Source organism: Knufia obscura (genome assembly GCF_036327395.1).
Source record: "Knufia obscura strain CCFEE 5817 isolate CBS 148926 chromosome Unknown scaffold_3, whole genome shotgun sequence".
In the NCBI taxonomy this organism is placed as follows: Eukaryota; Fungi; Ascomycota; class Eurotiomycetes; order Chaetothyriales; family Trichomeriaceae; genus Knufia; species Knufia obscura.
This window is the reverse complement of record NW_027042689.1, coordinates 1,362,553-1,383,372: the sequence shown is the minus strand read 5'-3', so window position 1 is coordinate 1,383,372 and position 20,820 is coordinate 1,362,553. Positions and strand designations below refer to the sequence as shown.

The window sequence follows — 20,820 nt, the reverse complement described above, 5'->3', positions numbered from 1 at the left end:
AGGCAAGGTTCGCTTGGGTTATCAGTGGATGTGATTGAGGAATGTAGGGTGAGGCTGTGGTGGAAGTGTGCGCAAAGGAGCGGACGAGCAGATTTCGCAATGTGGAAGGAGCTGCTCAAACTTAACTGTGCACAGCACAAGGGACGATTAAGGCAAGAACTTAACTACTGAATATTTTCCCACCTGATGTCCTCCTAACATCATTCGAAAAGAGGGCGATGCAGCAAGAGGAGTCTCTGCATGCAGCATACCGATTGACGGGCCAAAAAATTACAAGGCCTCGCTGTCAGGATTCTTGGCCATGGAAGCAGCATGCCCCGAGATTCCTTTTTCTGTGGGGCAGTATGTCGGGTCTTGAGTACCTTCTCGTTACAAGCTTCTTCGTAAAAATAGTTCTCTTAACGGCAGCTTTTCTAAGTGGTCGAATCCATCAATTTATGGGTACCAATCATGGCTGAACGGCCGATATTGTGAGGCGGGTGTCCACTGGCCTTTCTCTGACGTTGTTCCTGGCTAAACCTGGAAAGAAAGTACCCCTGTCGCTCGCTCATCGTGCCCGGATGTTTGAGATAGCTTTGTGTGTTTTTACTGGTCTACCCTTTTGTTGTCAGGATTGAGTTTCGAATGAATTGAATACCAGTGAAGGACATTTTGCAGTAATATGCCAATATATTCGTAGGATCTAACCCCCAGGCTGGTGCGTTAGACTGGTGGACTTCTTCTCCTACAGCCCGCAAAACTTGCAGATAAAGCAGCGTCTGGTCGCTTCGAACCACCGACTCCTCAACATTATTGCCGCTTTTTCCGTTCCGAAATCACGGAGTAGCTTACGAAGCATCCTTTTGGGTCTGTCCCTCCACGCAGCAGCACGGGTGCAGAAGGCTCGGGTGACTTGCATAATTGACGAGTCGCGTTCACACGACATCTTGCATTCAACCAGCAGCGCATGAGGGCGCGACGCGCCGAACAGCTGTGACTATTGGTTTGAGGAGCGGCTTGGAGAAGTCTTGGGGTACAGTATGTCGCATGTCCTCGTTGTTATATGCAGGTCGAGGTGCCTGGAGCGAAGGAGAATGCAAGCAACGTGGCGCGTATGAAGACGTTCAAAGCAGACCCTCTATTGCGACAGCTGCAGGAAAAATCGCCTTAGCAGGTGTCGTTGCTTTTGCAATGCAACCCGGCTACAGGAAAGTTGTCTATACATGGCAAGGATGATGATTCCCAGCACTAGACCTAGACCCATCTTCGATCAAAGGCGAGCACGAGCAAACATACGAATACAGTCCTTGAAGATTCGAAACAAACCCGGCTAGGAAACCTTCACTGGTTGCTATCAGACCACACAGGCAGACGAATTGTGCGAACAATATCTTTATGGCATAGCGCAAAACGTCATCATCCTTGTGGGTCTTACGGAATCCGATGTCAAAACCGTTTCTCTGGGTCGGCTGCCCCGGACTTCTGCCAAGTTGTGACACCTCGGGTCCTTCACCGGCCCGCCTGCAGCAAAGGAATGGGCAATCTCCTGCGGAATTTTCCTCGTACTCTAATCATGCCATCAAGGCCTTTTGTTACGCTTGGTGTTGTTCATCGAGGTACAGTGTTTCAATAGGTAGCAGTGTTCTAGATCTCCGCCACTCCCGGAACTCGTTTCCACACGCTGGACTTAACTACTCTACCCTGCGCAATGCTTACTGCATGATCATAAGGGAAAGCCACGGTTACTTTCCATGCATCGACAGACCACATACGACAGAGAGGAGTGGAGATATGGCCACTTCGACATCTACCGCCGTATCCATCGAGAAGAAAGCACGTCCGAGTGACGCTCTCAAGATGGGTAGGTCTACGCCTGCAAGGCCATGGTCGCATAGCATCCAGCAGATCACGACCGGAAATCCAATAATGCCTGATCGTCACTACTACATGCAGCAGTCGCCTGTCGATTATTGTCTCTTCACACATGTTGCATGCGTTGTTAGAGCAGCTGATCAGTTCTGGTCCTCAGCCACGTAGCTCTTCGTTGCTTGAAAACTGGTTCATGCATGCATGCGCATCGCACCGGCTCGGAGCTAGACACGCAAACTCTCGTTGAGATTCGATTGGTCGTCTCGAATACTTACTACTCAAGTGTCATGCATATTTGTACAACTATGCGTGCATGAAGCTCTGTCCGTGGGGTGCAATCGCATATGTTGTGTCACGACTGATCAGACGCCGATTCGATATGCCGAATGGAGAAGCCTCGCGTGAATATCCTCGCTATCTTTCATAACGCAAGAAACCTCAACTCTTCTTGTGCGGCTATGCTCTTTCCTGGAGACGGACATCGGATATGAGCGCCAGGCAAGCGCGGCGGTCTGCCTCGTTTACAGCTTGCATACCAACGACAAGCACAGCGTTGTTTCTATTTCAAAACTTGTCCGGGTTGTACCCCAAACTCTCAAGCATATCTTTCAGCTGTTCAATCCATCAGAGTACCTCCACGCTTGATACAGGATGTGCAACAGGCATGCTATGCCTAGCGTGTATATGGATGGATAGCTCCACATATGTGTTCCAGTCAAATGATTCGGGAGTTGTCAGACGACTCGAAATATGAGCTTCCACAAGGAACACGCTGCAACTTCTGGAGAAGCGAGCGTCGCACAAACCCAGCGTGACGTTTCATGCCGCCGTCGAATCACTTGTGGCATGGCCGGCAGCATGATGCGCGCAGCTCGAATTTCCAGAAGGTCTCCAGAAACGATCGGCCGCATACGCGTGTACGACCGACCCCCTGGCGAATGGATCATGTACTGGTTGGTCATTTCTCTGTCGTTGTCAATATTCTGCCCACCTCACCGCCTCATGCTGGCCTGGAAGAGCGGTATGCAACTTGAAAGCTACTAGGTTATTAACTTGTCGTTCAGGTTCTGCAAGCGCATCTACTTCAAATCGACTCAAGGTCGTATTTGACACCCTCGCAGAATTGTTCCTAGTAAGGGAGAACACTCGCGTACCAAAGATAACTTTCTCCTTGACGTCTGAGGGTTGTGGAGCTAATCAAACATGAAATCTTGCCGCACGTGGCGCATCCCAGCAAGCGCAACCAAAAGTTTCATCCCGGCTGTGGAACGACTTCAGAGCACCCCCAGAAGATTTGGCGACCCACACAAGCACATGAATTTCGGTACACACGGAGTGTGCCGTCGCGTGACTGACTCGCCTACTCTCGGGTTGTACGGCCGCTTTTGAGCTTGCTGGCTGACCGCTACCATACTTGCTACAACGCTGTGTCGACGGTAAGTTCCGGGCATAAGGCGAGCACTCTCGAGTCTCGCTACGCCAGCACTGGGCCCTTCACAATCTCAGACACGACCGAGCCTCAATCAACCTACCTTTGGACTGAATCCTGCAGCACTGCAGAACGTCCTTCAGAGCCAAGCCCTTTCGATCACTCTAGCAATACGGCCTCGACGTTCATTTTCCACCGATGACCATGTGTGCATAGACATGATACTATTTGCTGCACCATGCAGTACGATACGTGACGCTGGCGAGCGACGAATGCAAAAGCTCTAGACTCATAGGTGGGGTAATCTGAACGACCCAGCTACAATCTCAACGCGCATACGACAGTAGTCACGATGGCTCCTGTCCGTCACTCTGCATATACAACCTCTGATAGCCAGTGAGGCGCCTAAGGCCAGCGCAAGCTACGGCGCCTACCAACTGCAGCCTACCCTCGCAGAAGCGAAACAATCTAGGTATGCACGATGCCGCAAATGCCGCATCTCTCGATGACTTCGAGGCAACCAGTACGTCGCCGAGAGGTGCATTAGCTGAGTCTTGTACGCAAGCCTCGAAGTGGTTCACAGTCCTGCTCGCTTACTTGTCAAGATGTCAAAGAATGGCTTAATAAGCATTCGTCAAGGGATCGCCGAATCACTCAATGACATTGCCCATAGCCGAATGCACGGACCACTTCAGCAGCTCTGTTCAGCTACACACAGAAGCGAGCACGTCCAGCCATAGAAAACTGGCTTTGAACCATCTCCTCGGGTCAAGAGTCAACCTCCACACTTCCTCCTCACTGGTCGGATCACAATCACCGCGGTGCAAGGGAAGTTGACCGCAGCTGAGGAATTCACCCGAGAATACGAGATCACGAGGTCTAGGCTCCTTTACACCGGTCGCTTCAGCGGATGACAATGATGCGTACGAACCTCCAGGCTCGCTACTCTTCGTGGCCTAGAACAGCAGTGTGCACATGTTCGGTACGGTGAGCTGACCTTACTCGTCCTTGCTCGCCAGCATATTGCAGATACTGATCAGAAAATTGACAAACTGGCAAGCCTTACCGAACTTATGCCATTCTTTAACCGCACGAACAAGATCTCGCATCGCTTGGATGCCTGGTACTTTATTGGTCTAGAGACTAACCTGTAGCAGCAAGGTCGATGGTCGCCTACGGGCTCAACCTCTATCGTCTTTGGTTGTGATCAGTCTCGGTACCTCTGCCGGCGAGAGTGTTGTCTTGCAGTGCCAGTGTTCGCATCTGTATACCTCAGATACTCGACCTCGAGAAAAGTCTTCATCCCATCCGCGCCAAAATGCCTAAATTCTGCCTAAGGTATACACCACTAACACGCAGCGGCTCTCATCAACAGGTTCGTCGCAACGGCTGATGCTTACTCCGTACCATGAGTCAAGGAAATCTTTGCATTCTGCGTGCGGTTGGAATAAGCCCCCGAAGTAGAGTAACGACGACCTCACAAGACAAGCTATGATCAACGATCTGAAATTCCCTATTCAAGCATTAAATTCACTCCCTATCCTAACAAAGCTCTCACCGCATCCTTCACCCTCTCACTGATCTCAACTAATGATCTCCGACCCTTCTTCTCTTTCGCATTGCCCCAACGACACCCACACCCGCACTCGGCGTCCCATGTCCATCACCCTCCCCCTCCTCACCCGCACCACTATCAGCACTCACACTGGCATGTCTCTCAGCCTGACTCACAGAAGCAGGTATACCCTGTGAAACACCCGTAGCGCCCGTCTGTTCACCCTCCAACTCCCTCCACCGCGCAACTAACTTCTCCACATCCTCGAACATCTCCCTCGCATCCGCGATGATTCCACCCTCATCTGCGCCTGAGCCGCCAGACGACTCCTCACTCTCACTTGTCGCCGTGCCGATCGTCGCAGGCTCGCTCTGGTCTCGTTCCGTTTTGCTCTCATCGTCTCCATCCTCGTCATCTCTATCGCGTCTGCGTCTCGAGCCATAGGGCCGTACCTCGCCTCCACGCTTTCGAAGACGTAGGGAGCGACCAAAGCCACGCTCTGATGTAGGCAGGGGGTTGAACATGACTGCATTTGCGAACATCCTCACCAGCTCCATTTCCAGCTGCGATGAATTGACGATTCCTTTCGGTGGGATGAGATCTTCGGTTGCGCGGATGAGGTAGAAGCCGTTGCCGACTGGACCTTCACTACTACTATTCGCTGTACCAGATGCTGTAGTCTTCGACACGGGCGTCGGCGTCGGTGTAGCTTCATCGTTCTCATAATTTTCATCGTCATCTTTCGACTCTAGTTCTTCGATGGCCGCGATAGCCGCACGTGAACCCTTGCTGATGGCCGCTTTGATACTCTTCAGGTCCTGCGGCCGGTGAACGAGCGATTTGTAGCCTGGGGCATCTCTTTCGCTTAGTGGCTTGGCGAAAATTCCCGCAAGCTTATGAGAAGTGATCTCATTTAGCAGAAGCTGACTTGTCCTTCCGAATGTCTTCGACACGATAACGAGGTTCGGATCTGAATGATTGGTCGCTTGTCGTATAATTGGCGGAGGCTGCACGTTCGAAGAGGATCGGGCGCGAGGCGCTGGCGACTCGGATGGCGCATCACGCTTTCTCTTCGTGGCAGTAGTGGTCTTTGGAGGTTCGATCTTGCTCGTGGCGGTACTAGCGCGAGGCCGTCCTCTGCGTCCTGAGGAGCGTTGCTGTTGCTCTGAATCTGATGTGGTCGGTGCAGGAGTACTCGGAGGTTCAGCCTTCACTTTCGGTGGCCTGCCGACACGTCTTTTAGGCGGGTCTGGCGCTTCTGAGACATGCGACAGCACTGATTGGGATCTGCTTGGCTCCGCAGCTGGAGTGGCGCTTTTGTCCCGCGGCATGCTCTTCCGTATTGTAGGAGTCTCCTTGTTCGGTGGTCTGCCAGGTTTTCGCTTGGGGCTTTCAGATAGCGATTCGTGGTCGGATAATGGACTAACTTCCCTATCGAGCCGTGATGGACTTCGTGCTCTGAATGGCCGTGGAGTAGAGCGACTCTTCCAAGGCGTGGAACTGCCGCTTCGAACCGTAGCTGCTCTGCTATGTGATCTTGGCACGGGCGTCGTACTTGCAGATGCAGGATATTGATGGTATGCTGGCACAGGAGGACCCCGCCATTGCTGCTGATTCGGATATGGCACTGGCGCACTTTGCGGATATGGTTGGTATGGCGGCTGGTTGGGCGTATGAACTTGAGGATACCGGTTCTGTGGTTGCGGAGGATAGTGTTGTGGCGGAGCATATTGCTGTTGCGGATATGGCTGTGGTGCAGGCGAATGCCAACCATGCGGTGGAGGTGGTTGGTATTGAGGATATTGCGGGTATGGCTGCTGGGGAAGCTGTGGCATGGGTGAGCCACGCCCTTGGCTTGGTGCTCTTTGTTGCGGGGGATAACCTTCGTGAGAGGGCATACGCTGCAGATGATGTATGGGTGGCAACATCGGCGGATGGGGTTGTTGTCCTTGTTGAGCATGAGGATACGAATGAGGAGGTGGTGGGATAGGACCATAGTTTCCTCGCTGCGGAGATGGTGGTGGAAGAGTCCTATTGAATGCACCGGGCGAAGGATGTTGTGTTGGCGGAGGCAATGATGGAGGTGGCGCATGACGTTGAAGAGGCGTACCTGAGCCCGATCTGGGGATAGGCGTACCTTGGGCCGGCACAGGCGAATGGTGGGCTCGATCGGAGAGTGGAGGCACAGCTTGAGAATGAGGAGGATGGAATTGAGGCGGAACTGGCTGTGGAGGTTTGGCGTCTTGGTTGGCGGCCTCCAAGCTCGCCTGTAATTGAGCGCTGACCGGATCAGCTTGATCGGCTTGCTTTGAAGATGTTCGAGCCTGTTCAGGAGCTACATCGTTCACAGCTTTCACAGGTTGCTGCTGTAGACTGTCCTTTTGCTCCGTCCTTACATCATCTTCTAGGCGCTTAATTTCACCCTGGAGACTCCGGTATTCGCCCTCTTGTCGCCGTAGTTCCTTGATGGTCTCATCTTTGAACTTCGCATACAGTTGATCAACAAACTGCTGAATGAACTGTTCGCTGTCCTGTCGAAGCTTCGGCGGAGGACTAGTCGAGATCTTGCGCTTGAGGGGGTTGCCGTTAGGCGGAGCCAAATCGCCGTTGACTCCATTTACACTGTCAACCTTTTGCGCATTAATTGTTTTGTTGTACAAGTGCTGCAGCGCGTCTGGCGAGAACTTTGCTGCATCGTAGTTGTTGCTTTCGCGAATCAGTTGATTCTGGTTCAGGGTGGCCGAGATCGCTTGCAACGAGGAAGTATCGACGCCATATTGAGCGACATTTTGAAAGAAGACCAGTGTCTCATAAGGTGAATAAGAGATTAGGGCTGGCATCCCATCATGCTGGAAGGTGTTGGAGACGTTGTACTCTTGAGGTACAATATGCTAAGACGGCTACCACAATTTAGATAGGTTGAATAATTGTTTTCGCGTTACGGGAAGACAAGTCAATGTCTCCTCAGGGACTACGACACGGAATATTGATGGAATCGAGCGAGGTGGGTGGTCGTTTGATAGTCGCAATGGCTTTCCAAAATTATTGGAAGGCCGAAATGAAGATGCGAATCGCGAGTGCTACAACCCAGTCGGAGCAGAGTTACAAGGTGCGCTGCGTTTGTGATGCCTGTGTGGTGCAGGAATTCAAGCTCTACGGACAATCTGGCAACCAAACAGATGACGAGGGTCGGAGAGAGCTGCTGGCTGTTCAGGGCTTGCGCCAACTAGCGAATCGGCATGGGCTTGGTCAGAATGGAATTCAATTTTAAGCTGTCCCTGCGGCAGCTTGCAGCCCGAAGCACAAGCTAAGGACGAAAGAGCATAAGCTGCAGGTGGGATCGACGCCTCGTTTGAGGTTCGTTGCCAGGCATACCCCTGACCGGCGCAAGTGGCCGGTTCTCCAGACTTTCTAGGGCTCGTGAGTGGTGGGCGACAGCTTGCATTCCAAGTGGTGCAAGCATGCAGTGCATGTCTCCGTGGCTCCTGGCAATCAAATCTCAAGGGTCTTGCCTTTGTTCCTTTCGCGAGCATTCAGCATCCTCCTCACCGTATCACAACGTTACTCGATACCTCAGCACCTCCTACCACGATCAACTCATCTTCTGGAAAGACAAACCATTACGTACACTCTAAACACAACTGCATCTTATATCATCCCTGTTCAGCATCACTATCACAATGGACTCGGAGTGGAAGCCCAACAACAGACCTGTCTCGTAGGTTGACTCGGTTAAGTCATAGGAGTGCACCACCTGACATTACTAGCACGATCGCACTCAACTTTGGAGCGGCTTTGGACGACATATTCAATCTCGGGTCTGCGGGCGAGTTGGCCATGAACGTGGAACAAAAGTACGTCTCAGACGCACTCGCATTCGAACCCAACACTGACCAGCGTACAGAAAGAACGAGGTCAAATCACGGGAACAACAACTCAACGACCTCGACGCTCAACTACGTCAAACAGAAGAGCGGCTAAAACGCATGGAGTCAAAGCACAAGAGGATGCAAAGCGAAAACATATTGTCATCAAGACCCCACGACCGACGCAGAGGCCAGCAGAGCAACAGCTCCGATAGCGAAGGGACATTCAGCGACGGCCACTCTTCACCAACCTCAGATGCTACCGATCGACGTTGAAATTGAATAAGCACCATCTTCCTTTTCTGTTTATGCATCGCAGCATGTTTGGCGTCAGGATCATTCAGGAAACACAATAATGCAAATTGACCGGCGAGGAACAACAGGAGACATATACCCATCATTCAGACCTAGGGAGGACAATAGGCGAAGGCGCAGAACAGGCGGGGCCTTTACCGGGAGGAAGTGCTATTTCAATGCTCGCATTCCCATAGGCGGCGGCGGGCAGAACGACTTACTGCGCTCCCTCTAACCAGCAGGAATGGGACACAGTTCTGATCATACCCACCGAGATACACTGTGTGATCGCAAATCTACGTCGTCTCTTCCTGATTTTTGAGTTTCTACCCTGCAAGCCACCAAACCTTATACGCTAACGTGTTGAGCGTGTGTAAAATGCAGAAAGATTCCCTTCGACAATCCAATTGTCTTCTGAGTCAACCATTTTTGATACGCTTGATAACAAACAGGTAGACGAAAGCCAATATTTTCACGTCATCAAAGAAGCATGCTTAGCAGACCGATAGTGAATAGGAAGCCTCCTGACAAGCCCTTGTCACGGCTAAAGCATTGGCTCATCGAAACAAGGCGGAAGCATGCAGACGATTGGGACTTCTCAAGTCCTCACCAGTCCTCGGGGACAATTTGCAGTAGCTCTAAGAGTCACTGCACCCTTGCGAGTATTGTCAGATTTCGCAGCCAACCCAACTAATTGAATCGCCACGCCAATTGGACCATTGCCCTCGACGTTCATGATGGTATTCTGTTTGAGCTTCTGATCTCAGGCATCGCGAGCAGAACTTCGTGCCGTCACGAAACTGGCCGTTTCCAAGCGCAATTACAGGCAAGTGCAGCGAACAGCAAGCGGCCGGTTCGACCGACCAGGACGAGCAGGACGTGACCTGCGATGAGTGACGCCGAAATTAGTCCTGCGCTTGTGAACCACCTGATCGCGAATAGGCCGCCAATTTCTGGATTGACGTTGAGCACAGATAACCTTGAGCCTAGGCGACAACTTGAGGATTAACGACTTGCGGTTTAGCCTATCTTGCTTCAGATTCTCAGGCAACTCCCAAGGACCTGGTCTCCCCGTTTCGACTAGGCCGTGCTCGCGAAGGTCTTGTGCACTCAATGAGAAGAGCTATGACCTTGGAAACTGCCCGTTCGTCACAGAGGGTCGGCCTCCTACCGAACGTCTTCTAAATGGTAGGGTCAGTTGGCAGTAGCTGCTGAACATGGTTCGAACATGGAAGCCTTTTTGGTAGCATTGTATCGGGTGGCTGTGTACGTAACGTGTTCAGAACGTACGGGAGGCTGCTTGAGTACTTCGGGAACGCAACTAGTGGACATCCTTCCTCTCTTTTGCGGTGGCTGATAAAGATGGGCGAGATAAAAGGAACTATCGTCGAAACCAGCAATGAACCTGTACCTTCCGCGTCCATGCATACTTGCGTCGACCTCGTCCTTATGCTATTCGTCTGTCCGATGGACAGTAAGTCATTGACGACGTAGTTGTCGGCATCCTCTCTGAACCTCTTATAGTCTCCAGTTCCTCGTCGTCCTCGTCCGAACCCACAATGCACGGCCGGGATATCCCAGCTGTATAGGATCTTTGGAGTGATTCCCTACAATCACACCTTTAGGTAGGTCGTGATCGGCTTAAGGAGTCCGTGGCCAAATTTTGTAGACGTCGTTTGAAGCTGGAAAGGTCTGTGACCTTTTTGATATCAACACTGACACGACAGTGAGGACATTTGACGTCATCGCTAACTCCCTTACTAACATCGTTGACCATCCTATCGAAGCAGTCGTGGCAGAAAGAATGACCACAAGGGCTGAAGATGATTGGATTTTCGACAGCGTCCATACAAATTGGACATTCAGAGTCTTCCAGTTCCTTGATACGATTCACCATGTCACATGGAAGATCTCGCGCGCCTGACTCATATATGAAGGGATGCTGTGAGGGAGGTGAATAGGTGGCTTGAATATTCGACGGCCACTGCATAGGCGAGGCAGTCGCGAACGGTGCCAGATTTCCAGAAGCAGCTCCGCTCCTATTAGCATTGTAGTCGATTATGCCGAACTCTAGTGTCAGCGGATCAGGACTAGCTGTCCACATACTATGCTGCAGGTCAGCTTGAGCTCGCACAGCATCCTCTACCTTGGCAAAGACGACGTTATAAGCGTCGGTCCCTGCAGGCGCAAGCACAGACTCAAGCGAGACAATCGTTCCATAGTCAGTGAGAATGTTGAAGAGCATTTCGGATGTGACCCTCGGTTCTCGGGATGAAGGAGCTCGAACCAATAAAGATCGTGTAGCCCTTGTCGATGACTGGACGCTTTTTGTGTCTTTACTGAGAAGCTTACGTGCTGGCACAATGCGCAAATCGACAAGTACTAGGTCAGCAAGCTGGTACTGGACCTCGTCGCTATTGTCGTCATAACCTGGCTGATCGGACAGTGCGGAGGTCGTGGCGGCTGCTGCACCTCCGCCCCCTTTGCGGCGGCCACGCGATAGCACTGTTCTGGTTCTTTCCTGACCAGGCGCTGTAAAATACTTCAAGGCATCGCAGTCGCGGTAGAATCTACCGCAGGGGGTGCTAGACATGTCAGCTAGTTGTGATAGCGCTTGTATGGGACGTACCAATGGAACTCTCCTGTTCTGGAGACATGCAAATCGCCCGTGCATTCAACGCATTTTTGATCTTCTGAATTGATGTATACCGGGTTGACGAGATGTGTTCCTGCCGTGATCGTAGCACATTGCCAATTCCTAGCGTTGACTACCATGCCTCGTCTGGTACCCAACATCAGATGGAACTGTCCCGCCTTGATGAGCTGCTCACCGGCCGTGCCTCGATAGTGCACCTCAAGAAAGCTTCGAAAGATGCTGAAATCGACACACACATCAACGGAGAGTGATCGCTGGTGACCAAAGGCGTCTTCCAAGAAGATAGAAGTCGGACTCATTGGAGCAGGGTTCGCAGTAATGCGCTTCATGCAGAAGAACCGATACAGGCCTACACCGAGCAAGAAGGTCATTACTGGCAAAAGTTGATCACCTTGACACCGGCTGAGGAAGTCAACAACATCGTCTTTGCGTATGTTGCGCCCGAGAATCCACGATAGAACAGTTGTGACCAGCATGAAGAGTTCATGTTCTGCCTGGGGTTGCTGTTGGGTCAGTGAAAGACCATGTCGACGCTGGGTCGTAGAAGCTCGGCTACTGGATGGTAAGAGATGTTGGTGCGGGCTCTGTACGGTCGAAGGTGGAATACCATGCGGCCATATAACGTGTTGAAGCCATGTGGATATGCATGATCGCGGAAAGTTCTCATTTCTGCCATTGTAACGTAACGTATGGTCTGGCACCTCAAGTCCTGATGTATCCTTTGCCCGAAGTGGTTGCGTCCCGCCTCTGCCCTTTTCAGGCGCCTCGATAACTTTCCTGCGTTTGAGTTCCCTTCGAAAACTTGTTGGATCGTCAAGTAGCCGCTTACGAGTTATCTTCTCCTTTTCTGGCAGATTTTCAAGTGCTTGCGCCTCTGATATTGGGGGCGGACCGAGCTCGTTTCGCAAGGCCGAATAGACATCCTTGACATGTATATGAACATCTCCTTGGATCACGTTCGCTCGTCCACTGATGCGCGCATTACCGAACCTGTTGCGGCATAACGGTCTGGACATTGTCAGCCTGGTTCGCATTGACGGCGGCGCCTTGATAGGTCGGATCTCATGTCGCGGTAGCTATCGTGGGTCGCGAATCAGAATACTGTAGCGAACAACCGAGAAGAAGAGGAGAAAACACAGCACACGGGATGTTGAATGAGGAATCAAGAAGGACAAGCATATGATTTCTGTCAACAAATTCAACAACGCGGTCAAGGCGCAGCAGGTGCGGGTCGAGTCCCTTGAACGCAGCCGCGGTCGAAGAAGAATACGGAAGGTAGAGCGAGGACGCAGCTTCTAATGATGTCCGTCGAGCCGGTGCGGGGAAAAGATGGCCGGTTTGCCAATGCAGTTCTACGGGGTAGGAGGGGATCTCCGTGCCCAAGCTTTAGGCGTACTAGGCGCTGACTACCCCTAGGAAATCGTGCTGATCGTGCCTAAATCGCACGAAGCCTACGGCAGCACAGACCGGCCATCTTTTTCCCGCACCGGCTCGCCGTGTTGCATGCGGTTTGATAGAAATACGATAGATGATATGCACGACCAGACACGGAGGCTGCGGTGGATCTGTGTTCGAGGAACGTTCTCGTGGCTGTGCACGCGTGCTTCTACACCCACCTCGATCTGTGCTTGGCTCGACCGTGTGGTCGTACAACGAATAAATTCGAGTTTCGTATTGTGCAAGCTCAGCGCTCAGCCATTATGGCAAGCTCATGTATAAACGCCCGGGACATCACCAACATACACAAGCTCCTTCATGATGTACCAGCTCAATAAGCCTCTGACTTACGTGTCATAGAAAGCTGCATTCCTAGCTCAAGCATACGTGCCCGCCGCAACCAAAGCCAAAAGACTATACAAACCACCCTGCACCGGCCGCGCAAAGAACTCGATCTGGTCTGGATTCTCCGGGCTCTCGCCCTCATGCACCGTTTGATACAGATCTGTAAACGGTCGATCACTGCTCGTAGTATTGAGCCAATACGCTATGGCATCAACGAATAGCCTCCTCGTGGCGGGCTCACACGTTGCTGCAGTCCACATCTCCCAGTCTGACTTTGTCCAGTGATGCCGGCTGTCCAGAGGCACGCCCCACATCTGCGAGACTGATGGGTAGAAGTCGCTTTGCATCTTGAAGAGACTGTCTGGGATGATTGAGAGATTGAGAAGACGGGCGGGGTAGGTGTTGTACAGTAGACCCCAGGATGAACGCCATTGGTAGGCGAGGACGGTGTGTTTGCCGCTTGGATCGATTGCGTATTGTGTCCAGTTACCGTAGTACTCTTGTGCTGTGGTCGAGTAGTTCAGTGCTTGGGCGGTATCGCCCACGGCATTCGAGATCTCGGCCATTGCTGCTAGACCGACGATACCTTTGATCGCCAGATTCGTCTGGTTCGCTAGTTGACCAGCAAAATCATCGGTGCTTAGTTGAATAGCTGGGATGAGCGTGTACTCAATTAGATACTGGGCCCATTGCTTCAGAATGGCATAGTGCTCTTGAAGATGCGACAAAGAATTGCCGAGCCGATAGATAGCGTACGCCATGATGATCATGTTCCCTGATTCTTCCACCGGCATGTACTCGTCATCGCCTTCCACATGGCCAGTAGCATTGGGGAAGCGCGAGCCCAGGTCGTGCATCGAGTACGCATTCGGGTAGAAGTTGTTCTCCTGATTCATGTAGTTTGGTGCCAGAACATACCGCAGGAAATCTGGATTGATCCATAGGAAGAATGGCATGGCTGGGAAGATCACATCGATAGTGTTCGTGTTGCCATTCGAGGAGATCTCTTTTTGAAAAGCGAATGGCTCTGATGTGTTCGAGGGTGACATTAGTGAACAGCCAGACGAAGAGGCCCGAGAGTTGTTGGTCAACACATATGCTGCTAGAATTTGGCGGGCAGCTAAGGCTGTAATGGCATAATACGATTCCTGCTCCGAGATGTCCGGCACTGCTACCCCGTTCGAAACGCAACCGTCCGAGGGTTCGAGCCATCCGTAAGCGTTGTCTGAGTTGAAGATGTATTGGTTGCCGAACTGATCAGTGCCTGTCATACTTTGTCCGTCAGTTCCGTTTGACGGAGAAATTGGTGGATCCGCTTGCCCGGAAGTAGTGGTAGCGTTGTCAGGATTGCCATAATAAGTATTGATATCGTTCTTCAACTTGGTCTCAAATTGAGCTGCGAGACTTTGCGCCTGGGGTAGATCATCGTAGTGGAACTGGATCATGCTGAAGACATCTCCGTAGCACGAGGGTGTTGCCCACCAAGGATCCAACGACTCGATGCCCACCGAGCTCAAGAAGCGAACAGCCGGCTGCTCAACATTGCCGATGGTGAACACAACTGGGGTAGTGGGCGTGCTGCCGACCTCGCCGAGACCGTGCTCGAACGCAAAGACTGGCTCCTGCTCAGTGTATGACCGATATGCATCGTCAACGATATTGTCGAGCGATTGGCCCATGACATAATGGAATCGTTGATTGACGGAGAATCCAGATTGGAATCTGATGCTCTGCGCGGATCCCTGGGTTGACGACCAGGTAAAGTTACCCCACTGGGGAAACACACCCTGAGCAGCTCGATTGCCGTCCTGGCCGGGATTTTCACCGAACTCGTACTGGTCTTGCAGTTGGACGATCCATGTGTAGAGACTATTAGACGTCGAAGAAGAAGTAGCATTCGAGCCATTAACAGGACTGCCACTTTCGTACATCTTCCAGGTTAGGGGGGCTGCTGGTTGAGTCACCCATCCTCCATTGACATCGGTGTAGAGCGAAACATTGTGGGCACCACCATCCCGGGAAACGACTGACACAGAAAGATATGATAGCGGAATGGAGGTGCGACACAGATCTCGCGGTATCACAGGTGAGAGAAAGCTCGCCGTGAGCTCGATAGGCCCAGCAGCAAATGTGAAGTTGGAATATGATGAGTCGTAAGATGTTGAGATAGGTGCCGCTGGTATGAAGTTTGAGAGTTGTGGGAGACTTCGTGAGCCAATACCCATCCACTCATAAGAAATGCCATCTACTGTGACAATGCCTTCCCATCCAAGAGCCGAACCGTCCCTACATTTGTCAGCTTCCAAAATAGTTGATCTATTAGTGTCACTCACCAGAAGATTGGATATTGCGAGTTCAGCGAGCCGTTGTTAGCGGTCGAAGCCCATGCAGACGTGTATGGTGAACGGACAGCCAGTGGTATTGCAGGTGCACGCCCTGGATAGTAAGCAGCCTCGAAGTTGCCGTTGGCGTCAGTTGCATTGCTCCATGGCGAGTTCGGTTCCGATGCGTTGAACCAAGTTTCGTTGTGCTTCTGTATCCAAGAATTGTTGTGGTTCGGGTATTGATATGGATTGGGATATGGTTCGGGGATAGCGGAGTGTTCTGGATTTGCGGTGAGTGTCTCCTGGCCTTGAACGACGGTGACCAGGACCCCAATATGTAATAGCAGCTTAGCATATGCCATTGTATCGACGCGCGTAGTAGGGATGCTTCGGTTTATGCAGCTGATTGGACGGAGAAAGTACTAAATGGTAGTGGTAGAAGACGATACTTGAAGGCTAAAGATAAATCAAGAGTATGGAATGCATGATACGCTATCGATCACAAGCTCCGACAGAAAGCGCAGTACTCTTCGGAAATGGGTACGAATGTCAATAGAAAGAGGTCACATCTTTCCGACACAACACTGTGAGTCTCACTGGGTGAAAGGGCAAATGAACTTCGGCAAGTGACTGAAACCGGCGAACATCCGGACGATCTTCACACTGACCTTTGCAGAGCATCAATCTGAGCATGTGGTGATACTTGAGATGATTGAGCTGAGGTTGCATTATGACTGATGAGAAGATGGTTGTAGTGGTGGAGGTGATGGTGAAGAGAAAGGAAATGATGATGTGCACAACGTGAAGCTTAAGCGCGGAAGTGGATGTCCGGGCAACGCCAATGCTGAAAATCATGGGGAAGACTGGGGGCGATAGGCTTGCTTGGTCTAAGCACCTCTCGGCTATGCTTGGTAGACGTGGATCTCCCTGTTCAATACAGGTTACTCTGTGCAGATCTTGCGTTGCGGCTCTGGGTCACACAACGCAGTTGGCGCGGGGTTTTAAAGCAATTGCTGTCCTCGACGACCTGTTGAGTCAAGAGCAGCCAAGATGCAGCATGGCCCCGACACAGCAAACGGCAGGTGTCGGCCGGAAGGCCTGCCTGGTTGGCTTCAAGACGGCCACGCAGTTTGATCATGCAGCGACCCATAGAGAAAGATGCTTAAAAGAAAATGGTTCTTGGAAGGATACCTGCAGCGCTGAAGAACGATACATTATGCTCGAATACCAATAAACTCCTCTAGAGGCATACTATCCAGCCTGTTCATGCTTGTCATCACGTCGTGTCATGCCAGATGCTTTTGCAGCCAATGTCCACCTCTATTGCACCATTTATTTCAAACCAAACCCTTCACTTGATGTGACCGCCATCCAAAGCTTTTGTTCCAACGTCTTTCGCTCATGGTATTTGTACAATCCAAGCTGATTGAAACATGTCCTCGCAATTGGGAGCCGATTGCTCTCCTTCCCCTCATCCTCAGCCACCTTGTCTAAAAGAAGCTGAATCCGTATGATAAGGTTCGTTGCACCCATGGCAGGAATGCGGTCGCTACCGGTGACAAAACTCAGCATCTTCCTTTGGTCGCTCGGACTGATACTTTGGAAGAAATCCCAGAACCAGGCAACTTGCGGGTGTTGTTCTGGTGGAACCTCTTTCGGCCAACCATCGTAAGACGCGACTGCCCGTAAGCTTCCAACGTCTAGTGGTTCGTCCGATCCACGGACCAGCAGTTCGATCTCCTCTGGTCTGAAAAGAGATAGTGCATTGCCGCCGCAAACTGTAAAGAACCCTCGCTTGAAGGGCTCGTATTGACGCGCAACAGATTGGTCGAGAAGGTAATGTACGTACATGTCAACGAATTCGCGTCGGTTAGCATTCGTGACTGGACGGCTAGCTCCTCCTGGACAGAGTGGTATCTGTACGACGCCACCATATCTTTCCATTTCTACCACGAAATCTCGGCAAAATGTTTCCTGTACATCACCTTCGAAATCAAGTAATTGGCGAAGGCCCCGTGCTAGAGACGGCCGAAGTTCCCCCAAGTCCTCCAAGTTGTATTGATGGGAGATCTTCGGTGTCGAAGTCAGCTTGTCCGCTGTCGGCGGCGCTGAAGCAAGCATCTTCTTGAACACGAACGGTGGGAATGCCACATCCAAAATTGTCGAGTTGTAAATTGCGAGGCCGAGCAAGACCCCAACAAGGAAGAATTGCTCGGACGACTCAAAGCAGAATGGGTTGAAGTAGCAGTATTGAGAATCCTCGTCATACACGAAAAGGCCGTGATTCGGGTTGAAGATCTCACGAACGAGCAGAAGGAACCACTCTTTGCGTAGACCACCAGCATCGACTCCTTCTTCGCCAACGAAATCAATGCGAAGACCCTTCTTGACATCGCTGCCTCCCCGGCCGATCGCTTCGCTGACACTCTTCAAGCTGTCGTCGACCAAGCAATCTCTGCGTACTTTGAGCACCAGATATTGACTGACAGCTTTCCTGCTCAAAATGCTGTCAAAGAATGCTTCCCGTGCTTTTGACTCCATTTGTCGCCTAGCATCGTGCTCGAGTATGTGTATCTTGGCCCAGATGCTAAGAAAGAACGGATACTGGCAGAAAGTAAATTTCGTTTTCGTGGTCTCCCAAGCTTCGAAATCCGCGACAAGATCAGCATGGTCCAGCATAGAATTGTAAAAGTTGCTGATCGGTATCATTTGACCGTGCATATGTGCTTGATGTTTTGCGTTGAGCCCTGCACTGCGTTGCCTTTGCTCACTCGAGATCGAGGTGTCCCGTTTCCGCGCAACGTGACCAGTGTTTGCCTGGAAGAGTAAGGCCATCACTCGTGCCGCTGCGCGAACTTGCCAATCTTCGCCGTAGACGCCTAGTCTAGGCTTACCATCCTGCTTCTGCTTTTGCGTTGTGTGCGAGCGACCCTCGAGGGCAGCGTGCATTTGTGAGGCATGTCTCACGCCTCCTTCAGTAAAGCTCGGTATCAGGCCGTCGGTGGGATCGATCTCCTCGTGTACAGGCTTGTTGGCCTGACGAGTCAACCGATACGTAACAAATGTGCCCACAAGCTCAACCAGTCCAGAGAAATGGGCATCGGAAAGCCTGGAGAGCCAGGATACGATGTAGAGGTGTATATCGTTTGGAAGATGTGCAAGTAAGCCCAATATCCTTTTGATAATGCCGGAGTGCCTCCCGAGACCGCTATAGTTTCTGCGTGGCGCAGCAGCAGCTTTGGCTGGGGAGCTGGCCAGACCGGAACCGTCCCTGGCGGGACCTGCTCCGTCACTCGTGCTTCGAGCAGGGTGGCTGCGTGATGAGGGTAATAATAAAGGATTTGCCACAAGCATAAGAAGAAAGCGGCAGTCTTCCGGACTTCTTAGTGGTCGTCTCGGTCGCTTCAGAAGATTCTCGGTAGCTTTGAGAAAACTTCGTTGTAAATGCACTTGCGATTCCATAATGTTGCGGTGCAGCATGTCCATCGAAATCGAGTGCCACTTCTCCAGCCCTGAGTCTGCCAGTGATGATCTTAGGGACATCCACCTACGCCTCCAGTCATCACCAGCATGCAAAATGAGTCGGTACCACTCTGCTAGTTCAAGCCAATTTATCCTTGGAGTACGAGCACTTACTATGCCTCGCCACTGCTCCGGTGATTTCTCTTGTTGGGCATCTGTGTGAGTTTCATCTCGACTGTCTACCTTGCCGGTCCACCAGGAACCATTCTCGACAACATCCCCTAGCAACAGGGTTTTCGCGTCAAGGTCCGACAGAAACACATCCGGCTCCGAAGCTGGGGTCAGGGCCATGTCCGACGGTTGCTGCTTGACGTGCTTATGCCGAGGTGGCTTGTCTTCTCGAGCACCACTAGCGACTGGTTTGACGGAGAAGAAGGACATATTCAAAACACTGCATCCTGTCATGCATTCAGCAAGATAAGCCTCGAGACTTCGGAAGATCTCGACATGAGGAGAGGGCGCATGGATACGTTCCGGCTGTGGATCACACGGAGCTCGATGATCCCCGAGTGGCCTTCCTGGACTCGGGGGTGGCAGACCAGTCTCATTGTCACGCAGGTTGCGAGGCCGCGGGCTCCTTGACGAAAGAGCAGATTCCGAAGGGCTGCGATCTTGGAATCTTGGTCGAGGCGCAGCCAGAGAGGCCTGGGGTACAGCTGTCGATGGCCTGTTGTCGGTGGTGCCATTTCCTTCATCGTCGCTCCAGAAAAGGGTTTCAACTGCAGGGTCTTTGCGCTTTTGATTGTTGTCGTTCTCCAGTACAAACTGGAAGAAATCGTCCATGCAGACGTCAATCAGCCTTCTTGTCTTGTCTAAAGAGGCTGGCATCGGCATGCGAGGTACAACATTTGCAGAGCCTGCAGTTGGCAGGATCGGAGTCTCGACAGGCTCGAGGTCGTTGATAGTCAAGCAGGTGGTGCATCGGAAGACTTTTAGATCTTGCGGCCATCGTACTGTAGAGTCACAGGTCATACACTTGCCGGTCATTGGCTCTTTGCTCTGTGTCTTGTGACTTCCACTTCTCTGCGTCTTCCTTGACCTCGAACCACCACTCTTAGATTGACCCAGTCCATCTTCCGAAGAATCGATTTCGTCGGGGCGTATGTATGGCTTCTTTTCCTGCCGCTTACCACCAAACAGAGATGGAAATGGATGACTGAAGGACCGCGAATGACCTAAATTACCTGCCTGTGATGGCTCAGGTAAGGGTTTCCTTCGCAAGGTGGGTATGTCGTAGTCGTTGGGTAGTGATGAGGGCGGCGCTGGTAGTGGTCTGTTCAGATCTGGCGCAATGCGATGCTTCTTGTCTGGACTTCTGGAATTTTCTGCATTTGTAGGTGGTAGGCCTCGAGGAACTGGTGGTCTCGGAGCCATTTGTTCGAGCGCGGATTATAAATATTGAGATCGTTTGCGAAGCCTGTTGCAGTCGGTAATGCCTTCTGGTGTTGGCCAGCGCAGGTGCGACTCTTGTTCTTACCACTCAGCACCCTGCGTCGCCCATACAGCGCCAGAACGAGGGCAGTCGAGTCTCCGGTGATCCAAAT

General features: G+C 51.7%; 5 protein-coding genes across 5 annotated transcripts; 1 reads left to right on the top strand and 4 right to left on the bottom strand.

Moving 5' to 3' along the window:
- Positions 1-4,864: 4,864 nt before the first annotated feature.
- Positions 4,865-7,672, bottom strand: PMZ80_003580 (uncharacterized protein; the record flags this gene model as incomplete). Its single annotated transcript, XM_064872009.1, has 1 exon — positions 4,865-7,672. One exon carries the CDS (start codon positions 7,670-7,672, stop codon positions 4,865-4,867), a length of 2,808 nt encoding a protein of 935 aa, XP_064732389.1.
- Positions 7,673-8,512: 840 nt separating this feature from the next.
- On the top strand, positions 8,513-8,974 carry PMZ80_003579 (uncharacterized protein; the record flags this gene model as incomplete). Its single annotated transcript, XM_064872008.1, has 3 exons — positions 8,513-8,550; positions 8,600-8,686; positions 8,737-8,974. The coding sequence occupies 3 exons, from the start codon at positions 8,513-8,515 to the stop codon at positions 8,972-8,974; spliced, it is 363 nt and encodes a 120-aa protein (XP_064732388.1).
- A 1,639-nt stretch (positions 8,975-10,613) lies between these two features.
- PMZ80_003578 (uncharacterized protein) lies at positions 10,614-12,664 on the bottom strand (the record flags this gene model as incomplete). Its single annotated transcript, XM_064872007.1, has 2 exons — positions 10,614-11,577; positions 11,622-12,664. The coding sequence occupies 2 exons, from the start codon at positions 12,662-12,664 to the stop codon at positions 10,614-10,616; spliced, it is 2,007 nt and encodes a 668-aa protein (XP_064732387.1).
- Positions 12,665-13,462: 798 nt separating this feature from the next.
- Positions 13,463-16,116, bottom strand: PMZ80_003577 (uncharacterized protein; the record flags this gene model as incomplete). Its single annotated transcript, XM_064872006.1, has 2 exons — positions 13,463-15,716; positions 15,764-16,116. 2 exons carry the CDS (start codon positions 16,114-16,116, stop codon positions 13,463-13,465), a joined length of 2,607 nt encoding a protein of 868 aa, XP_064732386.1.
- Positions 16,117-17,086: 970 nt separating this feature from the next.
- Positions 17,087-20,650, bottom strand: HUL4 (putative E3 ubiquitin-protein ligase; the record flags this gene model as incomplete). The annotated part of the gene is made up of 1 exon (XM_064872005.1): positions 17,087-20,650. The coding sequence occupies one exon, from the start codon at positions 20,648-20,650 to the stop codon at positions 17,087-17,089; it is 3,564 nt and encodes a 1,187-aa protein (XP_064732385.1).
- Positions 20,651-20,820: the final 170 nt, after the last annotated feature.